This window comes from Globicephala melas, chromosome 2 (genome assembly GCF_963455315.2).
Source record: "Globicephala melas chromosome 2, mGloMel1.2, whole genome shotgun sequence".
Classification (NCBI taxonomy): Eukaryota; Metazoa; Chordata; class Mammalia; order Artiodactyla; family Delphinidae; genus Globicephala; species Globicephala melas.
The window spans coordinates 95258684-95276884 of record NC_083315.2 but is presented as its reverse complement, the minus strand read 5'-3'; the positions used below and the strand labels follow the sequence as shown (position 1 = coordinate 95276884).

At 34.1% G+C, this 18201-nt stretch overlaps 1 protein-coding gene across 1 annotated transcript in view; it reads left to right on the top strand.

The window, feature by feature from the left end:
• The window catches only part of SPRED1 (sprouty related EVH1 domain containing 1), a 118577-nt gene that overhangs the window by 61468 nt on the left and 38908 nt on the right, over window positions 1-18201 (top strand). The window contains exons 3-4 of the mRNA XM_030842934.2: window positions 10046-10214; window positions 12581-12630. Of these exons, the coding sequence (XP_030698794.1) occupies window positions 10046-10214; window positions 12581-12630 (219 nt within the window). The remainder of the gene's footprint in view (window positions 1-10045; window positions 10215-12580; window positions 12631-18201) is intronic.

Genomic DNA, 18201 nt, shown 5'->3' with positions numbered 1-18201 from the left:
TAGATATTGCTGTGTAAGTCAGTTAATAAAGGTTCATGGCTGTTAAATTCTTAGATCACTGAGATTGATTCCATCAGAATTGTACAGGCCCCTCTCCAAATTATGCAGACCCAGTTGAGGGTGAAGAGAATTGTTTAAGCTTATTTAGTTTAATTCTAGCAATTCAGAGTTCTGACAGCCTGTGGGGACTTGGGAAAGAGCCAAGTAAAGAAGCAGGGGCGTATTGCCTGTGCCTAAGAATTTGCCACCAGGAGTTAGAGCAGTATCCTAATTGTGACAGTTCCCTCCTCTGTTTTGTATCTCATCTCCTGTTCCCTCATCTTGTCGCCTTTCACTATCATTTTCTACTGATCCAGTTTCTTTAATGGTTACAGGTTTCTAATGGTTTTCTATTTTCAATCAGTTTTGGTAAGTTATAATTTTTCTAGGAAATTGCTATTTCACTTAGATTTTCAAATTTGAGGTCATAAAACCTTATGTATTGTATTGTATTCTTCGTTTTTTAATATTTATTTTATTATTTATTTATTTTGTCTGCGCCGGGTCTTAGTTGCGGTACGTGGGACCTTCCTTGTGGCATGTGGACTCTTACTTGCAGCATGTAGTCTTCTTAGTTGCGGAATGTGAACTCTTAGTTGCAGCATGCATGTGGGATCTAGTTCCCCAACGAGGGATCGAACCCGGGCCCCCTGCATTGGGAGCACAGAGTCTTACCCACTGGACCACCAGGGAAGTCCCACACTGTACTCTTGATTACTTTCTAAATCTTTGCTCTGCCTTCAGTTTTGATTATGTAGTCACGGTATAATTATCCTGTTTAGGAAATTTAACATAAATGTAGTACTTTAGTCCATATTCCAGTTTCACCAACTGTTCTAATAATGTTCTTACAACATTTTTGTTCTCTCAGTACAAGATCATGTAGCATTTAGCTGTCATGTGTCTTTATGCTCCTTTAATCTGGAGCAGTTCCTCAGTCTTTCTTTCATGACATAGACATATTTTTAAACTATTGGCTCCCTCCCTTCCTTTTGTGGTAGCTGAACTGTTATTATTTGAGAAGAAACACTACCACTGTTCCTTCTGTTACTTTTAAAATTTTTTCTAAAATCTTATTCATCTCAGAATCCAGCTTTGAACACAAATTTTTATTACTAGATAATTAGTAAAAATGTGTTATTTGATAACAATATAGTTTCATATTTCATAGAATGCACTGGTGTCCTTTATAAAGGATACTAGTTTTTATGTCATCCAGAAAACTAAAGTTCATAATACAAGGCAACTATTTGAGATACCAGTTATTGATTTTGGTTATCAAGTAATTTAACTTGAATATGGAGTTTTTATTTCAAAAATGAAATGTTTTTTCCTTGATTCAAAGGTATTTCAGAAAGTTACTAAAGTAATTTGTCTAGTTACCACCTATTACTACATCTTAGATAATACTTTTTGTAAACATGTAATTATCTACTTGTAAGGTAGCATCTATAATAAAGTTATATAGTAGTTTGAAAGTACATTTTTAACTTTGCTCTCCCAAATTATTAGTTGTTATTAGTGAAACAGAAATGTACTTATACCCATTTTTGGCTTGGTCTATTTTAAATTCTTCTGGCAAACAGTCCAGTAATTTGCTCTATATTTCCCAAAATAACTTGGAATATATCTTCAGAAGTTTTAGTTATTTAGTAACTGTGGTGTCCCCTCCCCCACTTTTTTTCTTTGTAATATATCCTAGAATTTCTTTCAGAAGAAGGAAAATCATTGGAGATTATGTTTTCACTGTCTTTAGAATCAAATAACTTAAGCTTCACGGAATCTATTCATAAGCTCTTTGAGGTCCTGAGTACCTTTATTTATCATTCAAACTCCTCCCCCTCCCATACTCAAAAAAGTAAATACTGACCTCTCAGGCTTTCATAGCAACTGTACTATTATGGGCTAGTGGCATCACCTTGTGACCAAAATCACCACTGCTACTAGTATGTATTGAAGATCTACTCTGTTGTCAGACACTATTTGAGTTCTCTGTATGTATTGCCTTATTTAATTCTCAAGTCAGATGGGTAATGAGTGGTGGAGAGTAGATGGGACCCAGCTATTCTAAGCTGTAGAACCCACAAGCTTAATTAATTTCTATACCAAAATTCCTCTTACGCTTTAATAACATTTTTCTTCTTGGGAAGTGTATGTGTACTGTTCCTGTTCCTTCTGTTATTCATATCTTAATTACTTTATTTTGGAAATTTTTTACTCATGTGAAGAATATCCATTCTCATTAACCACCTTTCTTCTTTTCCTTTCTCTTTTAACTCTTAGCTTGGTACTGTAAGGAAACCACTTCTGTTCCCTGACTCCCTTCGTCTATATAGATTTTAATATATTTATGCTAATAGTAGTTTCGCTTTCCTTAAATTCAGAGTTCACTTGTGCATCTGTTTGTTCTTTCATAATATCTATTTAACCTTTTTAGAAGAAAGACAAAGAATATTTGTTCTTTTTGTTACCACTATCTCAAAAGACTTCAAGATCTTATTAATCATGGTTCCAAAAGTATTTAGCTAGAAAAGACTTGTATGTCTTAAGCAACTTAGACCTATTTAGAGTCTATAATATTAAAATGCAAAGCTGTTCTGCCAAATACTCCTTAATATTCTCCCTTCGGTATAGTCCCCTTCCTAAAGGTGGTTCCAGTCAGTCTGTTTGCAGTGACTATATTCTACTCAAACCTAGTCAGGTATATTGGTATGTAAAAGTCTGAAATTTTTTCTTTTAGAGGTGTCAGTATAAAAACATTTAAGTGCTTTTGAATTTGTTTTTGCTTTTTCTAGTTAAATTTTTTTCCATTATTCTTTTTTATAGTTTATAATAAATAGTGATTCTTTTCTAATCCCAGTATACTTGTAGATGATCCAAAAGTTCAAAGTATTCTAGTACTGATTATAAAACATGACTCTTTAATTTCTTCTTCGTTAACTAGCCACTTGCTTAGTGGATCCATTAGGGGTTATTGATGTCAAGTTATTTTGGCAGCATATTCTTTTGTAGTTATTCTTGTTGAGTCACTCTTACACTTAATATTTACTTTACAGTTGTTATTTACACTCAATATCTTTTCTGCTTATTAATTTAATATATAACCTGTCTTCTTTAGGGTAGAAATAAGGACAGCGCCACTAGTCTACTTTCAAATTTATCTTTCTCTAATTTATACATGTCCTTCATGGTTACTATGGAGGTCTGATGAAATTCACATCACTCCTTAACCCCAGAAAGTATAGTCAATTAATAATTAGAATTAGCTAGAGATGTGTTTCAAGTTTGACAGCTGTTTACAGACTATTTTTACGGTTATACTTTTAATGGCTTCTGGCAGTTGCTTTTAGGGTAGTCTTAACAGAAATTAAAATTATTCATTTCATTTTGTACTAGATCTTCTCTTGTAAAAAAGTTCTAAGAGTGAGTGCAGGTCTTGTATTCTGGGAGAGATGTAACCACTTCAGGCCTGTAGAACACCTGTTACTTTACTTTATTGGTAATTAATAGATATAACTCCCTACTGGCCAGAAGTAATTTATCAGGGTACCTTATTTTTCCAACAGCATAAATAATTCACCTGGCAGTGCTGGATTGGTTGATCGTAATCTCTTGGCAAAAATGTAATTGCCATTTTCTACAGTTTGTTTGCTAGTTATTCCAATCATAGATATGGTAAACTTTGAATCTGCTTCCTGTATGCCTGTTACTGTTAATATTACTGTGATCTTAAGATACAGAATTAATACAGTGAAAACTGCAGTGAACTAAAGTCAGAGCACATTGTTCTGATATAGTTGAGAAGAGGCAGTGGAAATGGGAGGCAGCATAATTCACTAACTTTTAAGAATCCTTCTAGCTCTTAAAATTATTTTTGTTTTTTCTGGAATGCAGATTTAGTATTGATCACATGGTAGGTAGAAGCCTTATGAGACATTCTTTTAACTACTTTTTTTTTTAACACCTTTTTAATCTCATTGATCTTTTTTAAAAATTTGAGATGGACAGTTGTTATCCCTATTACTTAATAAAGGTGTGATTTATGTTGTCTTTAGTGTGATGAGAATGCATTTATTTTTTAAATGCTACTTAAAGTCAGAAGCAGAATAACTTTTTAATATATTGTGTGACTTAGATGAGAAATTGTTATGCCCTAGATATGGAGGCTTTGATAATTATGTAAATGCTGAGTGATGCAGAATGCTCTAGGAAGCATAGTTTTTAAATTATCTGCAAAGATGGTGAGTGGTTATGTCAGTAGATTACCTGCACTTTTCTTTCTCATTACCTATTCCTAAATTCAGAATAGGTACTGCCATAGTAGCCTTTTCCTAAATGATAATTATTTTTAAAGGTACGTTAAATACATACTATGAACAGTAAGATATATTTTATTTCCTAATGTTACTTTGTAGATAAAAGTTAATGACATAAATTGACATCTACTTCATAATTAGGTGACATTTTGTTTTTGTACCAACATGATGTGTATGATGTGCAACCTCAGTATTTGTATGACTTTTAGGTGGAACACATTCTTGCATAGGTACTTGTATGAGTCAAAGAACTAGTTCAGGGCTTCCGTGGTGGCGCAGTGGTTGAGAGTCCGCCTGCCGATGCAGGGGACAGGGGTTCGTGCCCCGGTCCGGGAAGATCCCACATGCCGCGGAGCGGCTGGGCCCGTGAGCCATGGCCGCTGAGCCTGCGCGCCCGGAGCCTGTGCTCCGCAACGGGAAAGGCCACAACAGTGAGAGGCCCGCGTACCGCAAAAAAAAAAAGAACTAGTTCATTATCCTTACCATTTCCTGAGTGTATTTTAAAGCTCATTTTAAAAATTTATTTTTCTATGTGTTTTTGGAACGTCTATAAAAAAATAGATGGCCATTTGTAAATAAGTGGTATAGATGAGTGTAGATCACGTTGAAATTTTATTTATCTAACAGATAATAGTTGGAAAACAACTTTGGGAAGTTTCAGAGAGGAGCTAATTCAGCAATATTTTCATGTATTAAAGATTAATTTAGTGACATTTTCATGTAATAATGACTGTAGGACCAAACTCCATTTTTTTATGTCCTTCTCTTTTTTAACAATTGCAATTTAGCAGTTTTCTAAAATACATATCTCTTTCCCACTGTTTATGAATACAGTAAATATGTTGCAGTAATCCATAATGCCAATTTTAACTTCTTGAATTCCAAAACCTAATATAATTATGAATTTTATTGTTATTATTGCAAAATGGTTGTTGCAACAGATAGTTAAATCTTTGTTAAATGCCAGGTGCTAGCACACTTTGCCTATAAGCAAGCAGGACATTATTTTGTTACCTTCTTTGTTACTTATTTCAGAATAACAAGACTTAACTATCACTGATATTCAGTGACAGGCTGGTAAAATTTAACAATCAGCTTTTGGTGGGGGAGGGCGGGGGGATTGGAGAGAGGAAATGCTTTATAGCTTAACATATTCCCACCGTGGCAGTTTTCAGTCAATATAACGTCACTGTATGTGGAGTTGGGAAGAAGTGATTAGTATTTTTTCTTTTGTTACCTGTGCCTTTGGTGTCATATCCAATAAAACATTGCCAAATCCAATGTCATGAAATGACATTGACATTGACATATGACATTTTTTGTCCTATGTTTTCTTCTAGGAGTTTTATCATTTTAGGTCTTCTTAGGGTCCTTGATACATTTTGAGTTAATTATTGCCTGTGGTGTTAGATAAGGGTCCAACTTCATTCTTTTGCCTGTGCACATCCAGTTTCCCAGTACCATTTGTTGAAAAGACTTTCCTTTCTTCCACTGAATGGTCTTGGCACTGTTGTCAAATATGTTGAGGTAGTTTCCTTCTAGTTCTTGTTAGGTATTTTTATCATGAAAAGATGTTGAATTTTGTTAAATGCTTTTTCTGCATCAATTGCGATGATCATGTGGATATTTTTCCCCTTTATTCTGTTCAAGTAGGATATTACATTGATCAGTTTTCATGTGTTTAACCATCCTTGCATTCATTTGTTGAGGATTTTTTGCATCAATATTCATAAAGGATATTGATACATAGTTTTCTTGTAATGTCTTTGTCTTTGGTATCAGCACAATGCTGTCCTCATAGAATGAGTTAGGAAGTGTTTACTCCTTCAATCTTTTGGGAAAGTTTGAAGTATTGGTATTAGTTCTTTAAATGTTTGATATAATTCACCAGTGAAGCCATCAGGTCCAGGGTTTTTCTTTATTGAGAGACATTTAATTACTTACTAGCTATATATCTATTCAATATCTATTACTTACTGATCCAATCTACTTACTAGCTATATATCTATTCAAATTTTCTATTTATTTCTGATTTAGTCTTGGTCTGTTTTATGTTTCTAGTAATTTGTCTGTTAAATATAGGTTATCTGACTTGTTGGTGTACAATTGTTCATAGTACTCTCTTATAATGCTTTTTATTTCTGTAGAATTGATGGTAATGTCTCCACTTTCATTTCTGATTTTTATAATTTGTGTCAATTTGCATCTTCTCTCTTTTTCTTCTTAGTCCTTCTAGCTAAAGGACTTATTAAAATCTTTTTGAAGAACCAACTGTTGGATTCATTGATTTTCTCTATTATTTTTCTGTTCTCTAATTTGTTTCTGCCCTCATTATTATTTCCTTTCTTCTGCTAGGTTTGAGTTTAGTTTGTTCTTCTTTTCTAGTTCCTTAAATTGTAAAGTTATGTTGTTGATTTAAGATTTTTCTTTCTTTTATTTTTAATGCAGGTGTTTCTAAATTTTCCCCTTAGTACTGCTTTCACTGTGTGCTATAAGTTTTGATATGTTGTGTTTTCGCTCTCTAAGTATTTTGTAATTTCCCTTGTGATTTCTTCTTTGATCAGTTGGTTAATTCCCAAATTTTTTTAAATTTTCCAGTTGTCCTTTTGTTATTGATTTTTAATTTCATCTTATTATGGCCAAAGATACTTTGTATGATATCCATATTTTTTATTATATTGAGATTAATTTGTGGCCTAACATATGTTCTGTCCTGAAAAATACGCCATGTGCACTTCAGAAAAATGTGTGTTCTGTTGCTGAGTAGAGTGTTTTGTATATGTCTGTTTGGTCTAGTTGGTTTACTATGTTAAATTCTCTATATCTTTATATTCTGTCTGGTTCTTCTGTTGATTATGTGAGTGAGGTATTGACATCTCCAACTATTACTGTAGAACTGTGTTTCTCCCTTCAGTTGTGTCAATTTTTGCTTTATATATTTTGATAGTCTGTTACTAAGTACCTAAATGTTTATTGTTGTATCTTTTTGCCCTATTGAACCATTTATTAATATATAATATTTTTATTATAATGTCCTTTTTTATTTAAAGTCTATTTTGTCTGATATTAGTATAGCCACCCCTGATCCCTTTTGGTTGCTCTTTGCATGGAATGTTTTTTTCCATCTTTTCACTTTCAACCTGTTTGTGTCTTTGGTCGTGCTTTTATTTGCTCTGCCAATCTCTGTCATTTGGTTGGACAGTTAAATCCATTTACGTTTAAAGTAATTGCTGATAAGGAGGGACTTCTGTGATTTTGCTGTCTTTGTATGTCCCTAGTAGCTTTTTCTCCCTCATTTCCTGCATTCGTATCTTCCTTTGTGTTTAGTTGATCGTAACAAAATGTTTAAATTCCTTTCTCATTTCCTTTTATTTATATTCTATAGCTATTTTCTTTGTGGTTACCATGGAGGTTGCACTTAACATCCTAAAGTTATAACACTCTAATTGGGATTTAAACTAGCTTAACTTCAGTAACATACAAAAACTGTTTCTTTACAGCTTTGACCTCACCCCTTTCATTTGTTGATAAATTACATCTTTATACACTGTTTGCCCAGAAACATAAATTAATACTTCTTTTAAATGTATTAGTCTCTCAAATTTTGTAGAAAACAATATTTGGAGTTGTACACCACAGTTACAGCAATACTTAGCTTTTACACTAATAATTCATTGTTTTCTTTAAATGTAATAGTCTCTCTTAAATTTTATAGAAAACATAAAGTGGAGTTTCAAACCAATGTTAAAAATATTGCTTTTATAATTGCCCTTGTATTTACCTTTATTTCTTTATATGGCTTAAATTTACTTTCTTATGTCATTTTATTTCACCATGTAGGTCTCCCTTTTGCATTTTTTGCAGGGCAGATCTAGTGGAAACAAACTCCCTTAGCTTTTGTTTATCTGGAAATGGCTTAATTTCTTCGTACTTTTGAAGGATATTTTTGCCAAATATAGAATTCTTGGTTGACAGCTTTTTATTTCAGCACTTTGAATATGTCCACCCACTATCTTCTAGCCTCCAAAGTTTCAGAAGAGAAATCTGCTGACGTTCTTATTGAGGATTCCTTATATGTGATAATTCACTTCTCTCTTGCTAATTTGAAGAATCTCTGTGTCTCTGTGTGGCCTGTTGAGTTCATCTTATTCAAAGTGTGTTGAGCTTCTTGGATGTTTATGTTCATGACTTTCATAAAATTTGGGGAGTTTTCAACCATTCTTTCTTCACATATTCTCTCTGCCCCTTTCTTGTTCTTTTAGTTCCCACGATGTGTATGTTGGTCCTCTTGATGCTGCCCGTAGGTCTCTTAGACTCTGTTTGTGTTTCTTCAGTCTTTTTCCTTTCTGCTCCTCAGACTCTAATTTCTGTTGTCCTATCTTCCAGTTCACTGTTTATTTTTTGTGCCTACTCAAATCTGCTTTTGAATCCCTCTAATTGGAGTTTTCATTTTAGTTATTTACTTTTCAGCTTCAGAATTTTTTAGTTTCTTTTTAGATTTTCTACCTCTTTATTGTTATTTCCATTTTGTTCATACATTGTTTTATGTCATACTTTGCTATATGACCTACTGAGAGAAACAAAAAGAAATCAACAGAAAATGTCCCAGAAAAGACCCAACAGCAGATCATTAGACAAAGACTTATTAAAAAAAAACTGTTGTAAAGATGCTCAAAGAACTAAATAAGATATGGAGAATCTTTGAATGCTTTGGGATTTTTCTGTTGAACACTGGACATTTAAATCATAATATGGTAACTTGGAATATGGTAATATGGAAATCAGATTATTCCCTCCCTTGGAGTTTCCTAATTTTTGTTATTGTTTTTTGTTTTTGTTTTTTTGATTGTTGTAGGTTGTCTCTGTGCCAAGGATCAGCCTGAGGTGTAAATTTAAGGTTTTTTCATGTCTTTTCTGAGCCTTTCCCTGGATATGCATAGTCACTTTCTAATTCTTCCTGTATATGTAGTTATTTTTGAATGTCCTAGTCTTCAGTGTCTGGCTCCCATCATGGGAAAAAGTGGTAAATGACAGATAAAAAAGGGAGCTGGCTTTTTAAATACCTTGGAAGTCACTTCATTCTGATGCAGAGGAACTTGCAACAATGAGGGAAGATACAACAGTGGCAAATGGCTACCCTCCTCCTTGTCTGCACCTCTGTGATCAGAAGCAGCAATTAGTGATGAGAGCACCGATCCCTGATACTTGGAGGATAAGGTCCTTTTTACCTACCATGGCTTCTGTAATTTGCATGTGCAGGGCTCCCTGCCCTATGGCTGGGAGTTGGGATGAAGGAGGTGCTGCTACTGTGCTACTACCTGAAATAGACAAAATTAACTGCAATTTACTGTCCATGTCTTCCCTGGAAGTTAAAAGCTTTCAACAGACTCTACAGAGTTCTAACATAGTCACAGCAGACAGATTCTGCCAGTCAGTTTTGTCTAGGTAGGGAGACAGATTCCTGGTGCTTCTTGCCTCCTGCCATCTTCCCAGAATCTTCTTTAATCCCATCTTAATTTCTGTATTGAGTGACTTTGTGAGTAGATTAAGTAGCAAGACCTCTGTATTAATGGGTTGGGAGTGCTTTTATTAAAATATAACAGCTCTTTTCTCACCTACCTTTGTATTTAAGAGCTACATTAGATGCATTTGATACATGTATAGTAATTTTGGCATTTAACTTTTGGCAGGTGGTTTTGGAATGTATGCTTAAAAAAGACCTCATTTACAATAAGGTCACTCCAACATTTCACCACTGGAAGATTGATGACAAGAAATTTGGTCTTACCTTTCAAAGTCCTGCTGATGCTAGGGCTTTTGATAGAGGCATTCGAAGAGCTATAGAGGATATTTCTCAAGGTAGGTTATTTTGACTGTTTTCTTAATTTGTTTATCAGTTATATATAGTAGAAGTGACTTCAAGCAAGTCAGCTTTTGTGATATGAGATTAGGCTTTGAAAGCTGACTGTAGGTGAAGATAAAATAATGGGCTCCTTAATCTGTTTTATGTTTGTCACATCACAGTATATACCAGTTACATGTATTACCTTGAAGAGCCCATTGAGAGCACACTTCAGATAATTTAAAAGTTTTAAACATAAGAGCTCAAAGAAGAGGGCAGCAGTCAGGTAGAACTTTGAAAATTCTTTGTGAGTATGTTACTCATATCCTTGTTTTGGTAATTATAAAGAGAAAATTTGTAATAATCAAATATATGTCAACTCCAGTTATTCTATGGCAAAACCTTCTTTACTGCTTTATCTGATTTCATTAATAAAGATTAGCAGAGACCTCAACCCAATCTATCCCTTTGTATATCTTACCAATCTGTTAAGATCATTAACTCTAAAGCTTGCAGATTTTAAAGGGAGAAAGAATATTTACATGTAAGACTGCCCTGTGCTTAATTAAACAAAAAGAAATCACGTTAAAACCCATTTCTTTACCCCAAAGAAGTCATAACTAAGATTTGATTTGCTTTTCTAATTAAGAAGAAACATTATCTACATTAGCAGAAATAACCTTCTTGTACAACATAACTGAATGAAAATGTGTTGACAACATTGTGACTCATATATTTTGAAGATGGCATTTTAGTAGGAAAATCAGAAGAAATAAACTAATTACGAGACAAACCATAGGCAAGAACGTGGAAATGCTTAGTACAAATATGTATTGCTAAGTGTGTGAAACTGAAGTTAAATAATGTATTTAGCTACTTTAAAAGACTAGAATTTGGTAAACAAACAATCTTTGATTTCTGATTCAGAAAAAAATTCCATGAAATGATAGCACTCATTTTTAGTACAAGAACCCATAAATTCTTCCTATATCAGTGTTCTCATTGTTCCCTAAACATTTGAATCACCTGGGAGCCTTTTGAAAAATAGCATAATTGGTCCCCACTCCAGCTCACTTGAATCAAACTGCCTGGGGAGTGGTGCTGAGGCATTCCTTTTTTTTTTTTTTTAAGTTCCTGTTCATTTCACATGTGGTGAGGAATTGTCAGATGATTATATATCATGAATTTAGGGAGGGGCAAGGTGAATATGGATCTTCAGATTCTCGAGTAGTAGTTGTCGTTCTCAAACCACTGCAAGAAACTTAAAAATTAAAAAATTTATGATGCCCAATGCCTCACCCCTCAGAGATTCTGACATTATTGGTTTGAGGCTGTGTTCTGGCATCAGTATAATTTTTTTAAAGTTTCCCAGTTAATTCTAATATTTTGTTAGTGTTGAAGCACCAGTGGTTTAAAAAGAAAATCATTATCAATGGTTGCTGGAATATTTAGTTTTGAATACTTTTATGCCCACATTCATACCCCCATAGGAACATACTTCTTTCACTAGAATCAGATAGATTGGGTTTAACCTTTTAAAAGAAAATTAATGAGAAGCTTACAAACACCTAGCCAGGTAGAATAGGCTACAGTACTCAGCCTGTCTCATTGTTTTTGAACATTTTTGAAAACATACTGGTTAGCATTATTATCAGCCACTGTATAGGTTTTCAGCAATCCCATTTTCTTACTTAGCCTCTCATGACAGTAAGAATAAACTATGCACCCTTTCCATAGGGCAGCTTTCTCTTCATCTCCATGATAGCTATGTCTCAAGGGTAGCATAAAGTCAGAATACTTTGCTAAGGTAAATCCTTCCTTATTAATTTATTGGAACTAAAGGCACTCTTGAACGCCATGAAAACTTATATAGAGGCATTGGTACACAAAAGTCAATAGCAACAATTGGCTGTTGACTATCAACAGTGGATTAAGGCTCATTTTTTTGCCTTACTAAAGCTACTAAAATCCTAGTTGGGGGTACTAAATACTGTTTCCTGGGTCAGAGTACTTAGAAAAATTGAATAAATCACGTGGGTATTACCTAAACACCAGAAGAGTGTGGTGCATATACTTTTCCTGGCAGTTTCAGTATTTGAGAGAAATCAGAGACAGGACTTGCCAGAGATAGCGTACTTTCACAGAAAACACCTCTTTAAGTAAGTAACTGGAAATTTACCTGTAGAAGAGGAAAACAGTTGCTTTATTCTCTGTCTAACAGAGGGGCAAGTATGAGTGACCAACATCTGACTGGTTGCCAGGCAGTCCAGAATGATCTCTGATTAGTCTTCTACAGTATCATAGTGGTATTATCAATGAGTCAGCAATACTAAAATCTAAAACAAAAATTCTATGCTTAATTAACTTTTACCCATTTTCTTAGGATGCCCAGCATTTAAAAATGAAACTGAAGGAGCAGAAGACAACTTACAAGTAAGTAGTTTGGATTAAAAGGAATTTCTAGACATAAAGGTTGTGGAGGAAATCACTAGCCGTAATAAATAAACAATTCATATAAATTCTTAAGAAATTTCTGGTCACTGTATATGTCAGGAAATGCAGGGAAACAGAACCAATAGAATGTGTGTATGTATATATATATATATATATATACACATATATATGTATGTATTTATTAATATGTGTAAAGAGGACTTGGTTTTGTTCGGTTTGTTTGTTTAAGGAATTGGCTCATGTGACTGTGGGAACTGGCCAGTCCGAAATTCACAGAGTAAGCAGGTAGGCAGGCATCCCAGAAGTTCTGGCAGGAGTTGATGTTTTGCTCTTGAGTCAGAAGGCAGTCTCAAGGCAGACTTCCTTCCTCCTTGGGGGACGTCAGTCTTTTCTTTAAGTCTTTCCAGAATGAGTCTACCCACTTTATGGAGGATAATCTCCTTTACTCTGAGTCTCTGATTTAGATGTTAGTCACATATGAAAATTACCTTCACAATAGTTAGACTGGTGTTTGACCAAACCACTTGCCACCATCACCTAGCCAAGTTGACATAAAATTAACCATCACAGATACCCCACCGCATAGGCAAGGTACTTGTATTAAAAATTCATAGAAAAGTAATTTCAAATTATGAATAAGCATATGGACACCCTTCTGTTTTATATCACTAGTAATCAGCAGGTAGTATAAATTAACATTTATTAGTTATGAAATTATCAAAGATTTAAAAATTAATATTACGCCAGACTGTGTCTTTCCATGAGGTTGACAGATTGATGCTCTGCTAGAAAATATAGATTGGTAGATTCTTTTTAGAAAGCAGTTTGGTAATAATGTATTTAAAAGCCTTAAAAAGAGAAACAGGACTTCCCTGGTGGTCCAATGGTTAAGACTTCCCCTTCCAATGTTTCAGGTTCGATCCCTGGTCGGGGAGCTAAGATCCCACATACCTTGTGGCCAAAAAGCCAAAACATAAAGCAGAAGCAGTATGGTAACAAATTCAATAAAGGCTTTAAAATTGGTCCACATTAAAAAAAAAAAATCTTTAAAAAAAAAAAGAAATATTCATACCTATTGATCCAGTGAATCAATTTAAGGAAATAGAGATACACAAAAAATTTGTATACACAGATTTTTGGGGGTGTGTGTATGAAATATTGATAATAAAAAATAAGCTATCTAAATGGAATGGAAATGGTTGAATTAATTAAGGTATCTTTGTCATGCGACCACTAAAAATTTTATTATTAATTTACTTGCAGTGTATTGAGTAGTAAAAACAGATAATTATATGGTGTTGTCACCCATTGTTACTCAGCTAAAATGTTAAATTTGTTACTTTTGGATTGTGGGATTCTGAGCTATATGGCTTTCTTTTTAGTACTTTTAATTTCCTAAAGTATTAATACTTTTAGGAGAATAGTGAAAGAACCCAAATTTATATGTATACCTTGTATTAATAATCAATTATTCATATTATTGTAAAAATAGTCATCACCTAAAGGACATGGCAAAATGTTTTATGTACATTTATAATCAGAAAATAAAAATGGTTTTTATTTCTGAAAATTTGAGAAATATAGTAAAGTTCAAAAAATAAAACATAGATATGCTACCATCCATGATAGCCATCATACATATTTTTTTAAATATTTATTTATTTATTTGGTTGCTTCAGGTCTTAGCTGCAGCACGCAAGATCTTTGTTGCCACATGTAGGATCTTCGTTGCTGCATGCAGGATCTTTAGTTGCGGCACATGGGATCTTTAGTTGCGGCATGCAAAGTCTTAGTTGCAGCATGTGGGATCTAGTTCTCTGACCAGGGATCGAATCCAGGCCCCCTGCACTGGGAGCACAGAGTCTTAGCCACTGGACCACCAGGGAAGTCCCATACGTATTTTTAAATATAGCCTCTGAGTTTTTTTCTGGACAAATAAATGGGTACACATGTGTTACTATGATACCATTATTCTGTAGCTTTTTTTTTCACTTAAATGCATAATGATATTTTGTGACCTTAAATGTTTTTTCAAGTTTACAATTTTTAATCTTTTTTGTGTCTATCTAATTTGTTTTCAATAGATGTAGCCTAACCCATTATCCTTATAGTACATTTAAGAGTTCTTATTTGTGTTTTAATATATGAATCTGTTTATTTTCTTGATGATTAATTATTATTTTAAAAACTCAGTTTCCGTTAATTAGGTATAAGAAATAAATAATAAAATGCAAAATAAGTATACTTTTTATAGTTAAGTGTTTCCTAAAGTTCTGTTCTGGTATCAATGAGAATATGGAGCTGGAAATGGGGAAACATTTTCTGAATTGCTCCCTGTGAAGAGAGTAAATTTGGTTAAAATTCAACTTTAAAAAGAATTTTTTAACATTCTGCTTTGGTTTTACTTCATTTCTATATATAGCACTGTATAGAGGAAAAACTTTTACAGGACTTAATTGTTTGCAAGACTTTGTGCATATTGCCATCAATGGCTAGTAAAGAGAATTATTGTATAACCAAAGCAACAAGTAGTTAATCTGTTTTTAGCTCCTTGGGATCTCTGTTTCATAGTAAGGTCTCTCCACTGCCCCCAGTCCAACAGGTTACACACACACACACACACACACACACACACACACACTCTCTCTCTCTCTCTCTCTCTCTCTCTCTCTCTCTCTCTCTCTCTCTCTCTCCCCCGCCTCCCCCACACGTACACACACACACCTAAAAGAGTTATTTATATTTTAGCTTCATTATACACTGAAGCACTTGCTTGGTTTTTATTTTCATAATAAAATAGAAAATGTGCATTGTCACTAGAGACTCTAAAATAGGCTTCCATGTAAGTGTAATTTCACTAAGAGCAATTTTTATATCAAGTTTTAGTTCTTGGTTTTTACTTACTGTGGTGTTTTAAAAATAGATTCTTAAATTATATTCCTTTTGGTGGAATCTTATTCTCCTCCCCTTGAGTGGGCGCTATACTTACTGGGTTGTTTTTTAATAAGGAGTATATGGTAGAAATGACAAGAGTATGACTTCCAAAGGTAGGCCATAAAAGGTATTGCAGCTTCTTTTGGCTCTCTTAGATCCCCTGTACTGGAGGATGCCAACTGCCATGTCATGGGGACACTCAAGCAACTCTATGGAGATGTGCTTGTGGTGAGGAACTGAAGTTTTGTGACAATAAACATGTTAATGAGCCATCTTGGATGCAAGTCGTTCACCCCCAAATGAGCCATCAGATGACTGCAGTCATGGTTGATGTTTTAACTGTAACTTCCCTAGGGACTGTGAGGTGGAACCACCTCATTAAGCTGTTCCTGAATTCATGACCTACAGAAACTGTAAAATAACAAATTTCATTTTAAGCCTCTAGGTTTGGGGTAATTGGTTACTAATAGAGATTTTGCTACCCATAATAATGTGGTGCTGCCATAACAAATACTTCAAAATGTGGCATATAATTTGAACTTGGGGACAGTAGATAGAAGCTTAAAGTTAAGCCTTTGAGGAGACTGCTGACGAGGTCTTAAATGAAAATGAAGAACACCATATTGGAAACTGAAAGAAAGGAAATCACTGTTATATAGTAGCAGAAAGTTTAGCAACACTGTCACCTGTAGTAATAAGTGAAGTAGAAAATGTACTACTTCTGGTTATGGTAAAGCAGTGGATGGGAGAAATAGGCTCAGGAAGGGCTCCTAAGCAAACAAAAAGAACCAGGACTTGGTGGTTTGGAAAATTCTCATCCTCTCAATATGTCAAACTATGCTAAAATTAGGAAATGGCTTCCAGGCAAAGATCATATCCTGGGCACTCTCAGAATAGGTTTGTCTAAAGATGAAGCCAGTGGTGTGACTATAAAATCCTTTGTTAAAACCTCAGAAGGATGTAATGTGAGCCTCAGAGAACCTTTCAATCAAAGTAAGAGGGCTTAAAGCAGATTAAGGGTGTCCTCAGCAGAAATTTAAAGTAGAGAAGAGTTTGTCTCAGAATTGTGACTGTGCTTTTTGTCTAACAGAGTGTGAATCCCAGTAAGATTCCCAAGAGACCCACAAAGTTTTCAAAAGAGTTAATTGGTAGAAATATTACCAGTCTGAGGAGCGGCCCCTTGGATCCCCAGAATTTTACCGGCAAGAAGCAGGTTGAAAAACATTTTACATGTAAACATGGACTTCCTTTCATAAAACGGAAAGATAACTCAGAAATAGAACCAAAATCTCAAAGAGCAGAGCCAAGAGCTATGGAGAATTATTCCCATATTCAAGGAACTTCTAACGTGTTCCCACCTTGATTACAGAATTACTTTGGATCAGTGACTCCATTTTCTCTTATTCTGAACCAGAAGTTTTATAACAGTTATCCTCTGCCTGTCCTACCATTGTATTTTGGTTGTGTGTGGGGCAGATAATTTGTCTGTTCAGTTCATGGGTCCTCACAACGAGAGGAACTGTACTTAAGGAACACCATTCAGCTAAGTTGCTCCCAAATTTCTTACTCAAAGAAACTATGAGATAGTAAATGTTCTTTGAAGCTGCAGTTTTGTGGTAATTGGTGATTATGCACCAACAGCTAACCAATACATAAGCAGAAAAGGAAGATGAGTAGAATGAAAGCTAACATTTATAGTCATGTTCATTTTATCTTGCTCCCATTCTCAACTTTTTTAGATGATACATCTAGCTTAGGTTAAATTCCATTTTTCAATAGAAGATTGTATTATATCTTGGTTTTATAGCACCTTTACAACTAAAAGTATGTTCAGGTAGAAAAAAACACAGTTCTTATTAGTTTAAAAAATTCTGAGCCCGATTATGTATGTATAATATATTAACCTTAATTATACCAAAAGGGGCTGGGGGATACTGAGATGCTAGCAAAATGTGACATTTTTAAAAAAGAATCAACTTACAGAATTAAACTGCCAAAGAAAACTCTTAAGTTTACTTTAGTACCATTTATTTCATGATATGCTAAAGTTTTCACATACATCATTCTTATTTTGGAATGTATTGGAGGTTATACAGTATTCTAATTCAGTTAACCACTTTATTAGGAACAAAGTACATTATTGTTTTGTAAACCACCTATGGGCTTGACATACATAAACATTTTGAAATTATCTTGAGTGCAAGTTGACTGTAGTTTATGATAGTGGTTATGTCAGGTTTACTTTATTAGTGATTATTTGCAAAGAAAACTAAAATGGCTTTAAAAGAATAACCCATTCTCTAATTATTTTAACCCCAAGGAAGTAATGACTGTTAGTTAGATCATAAATGTCTTTAAGACTTTAAATATCAGAGTGGAAATCCTCTCCATTTTGAGTACTTATTAATTCATTCAGTAAATATTTGAGCACCTGTTCTGTTCCAGTAACTATGCTAAACATTTGATTATTTGCTGGTAGATAACTTTCAGCTTTCAGCAATTCAATATCTTTATCAGTATCATAAATCATCAGAAAGGTATTTACCTTTCTATTTCATACTTGTCTTTGAAAGGTTTCATAACATCATTATTTGGATTTAAAATCATATCTTGCTC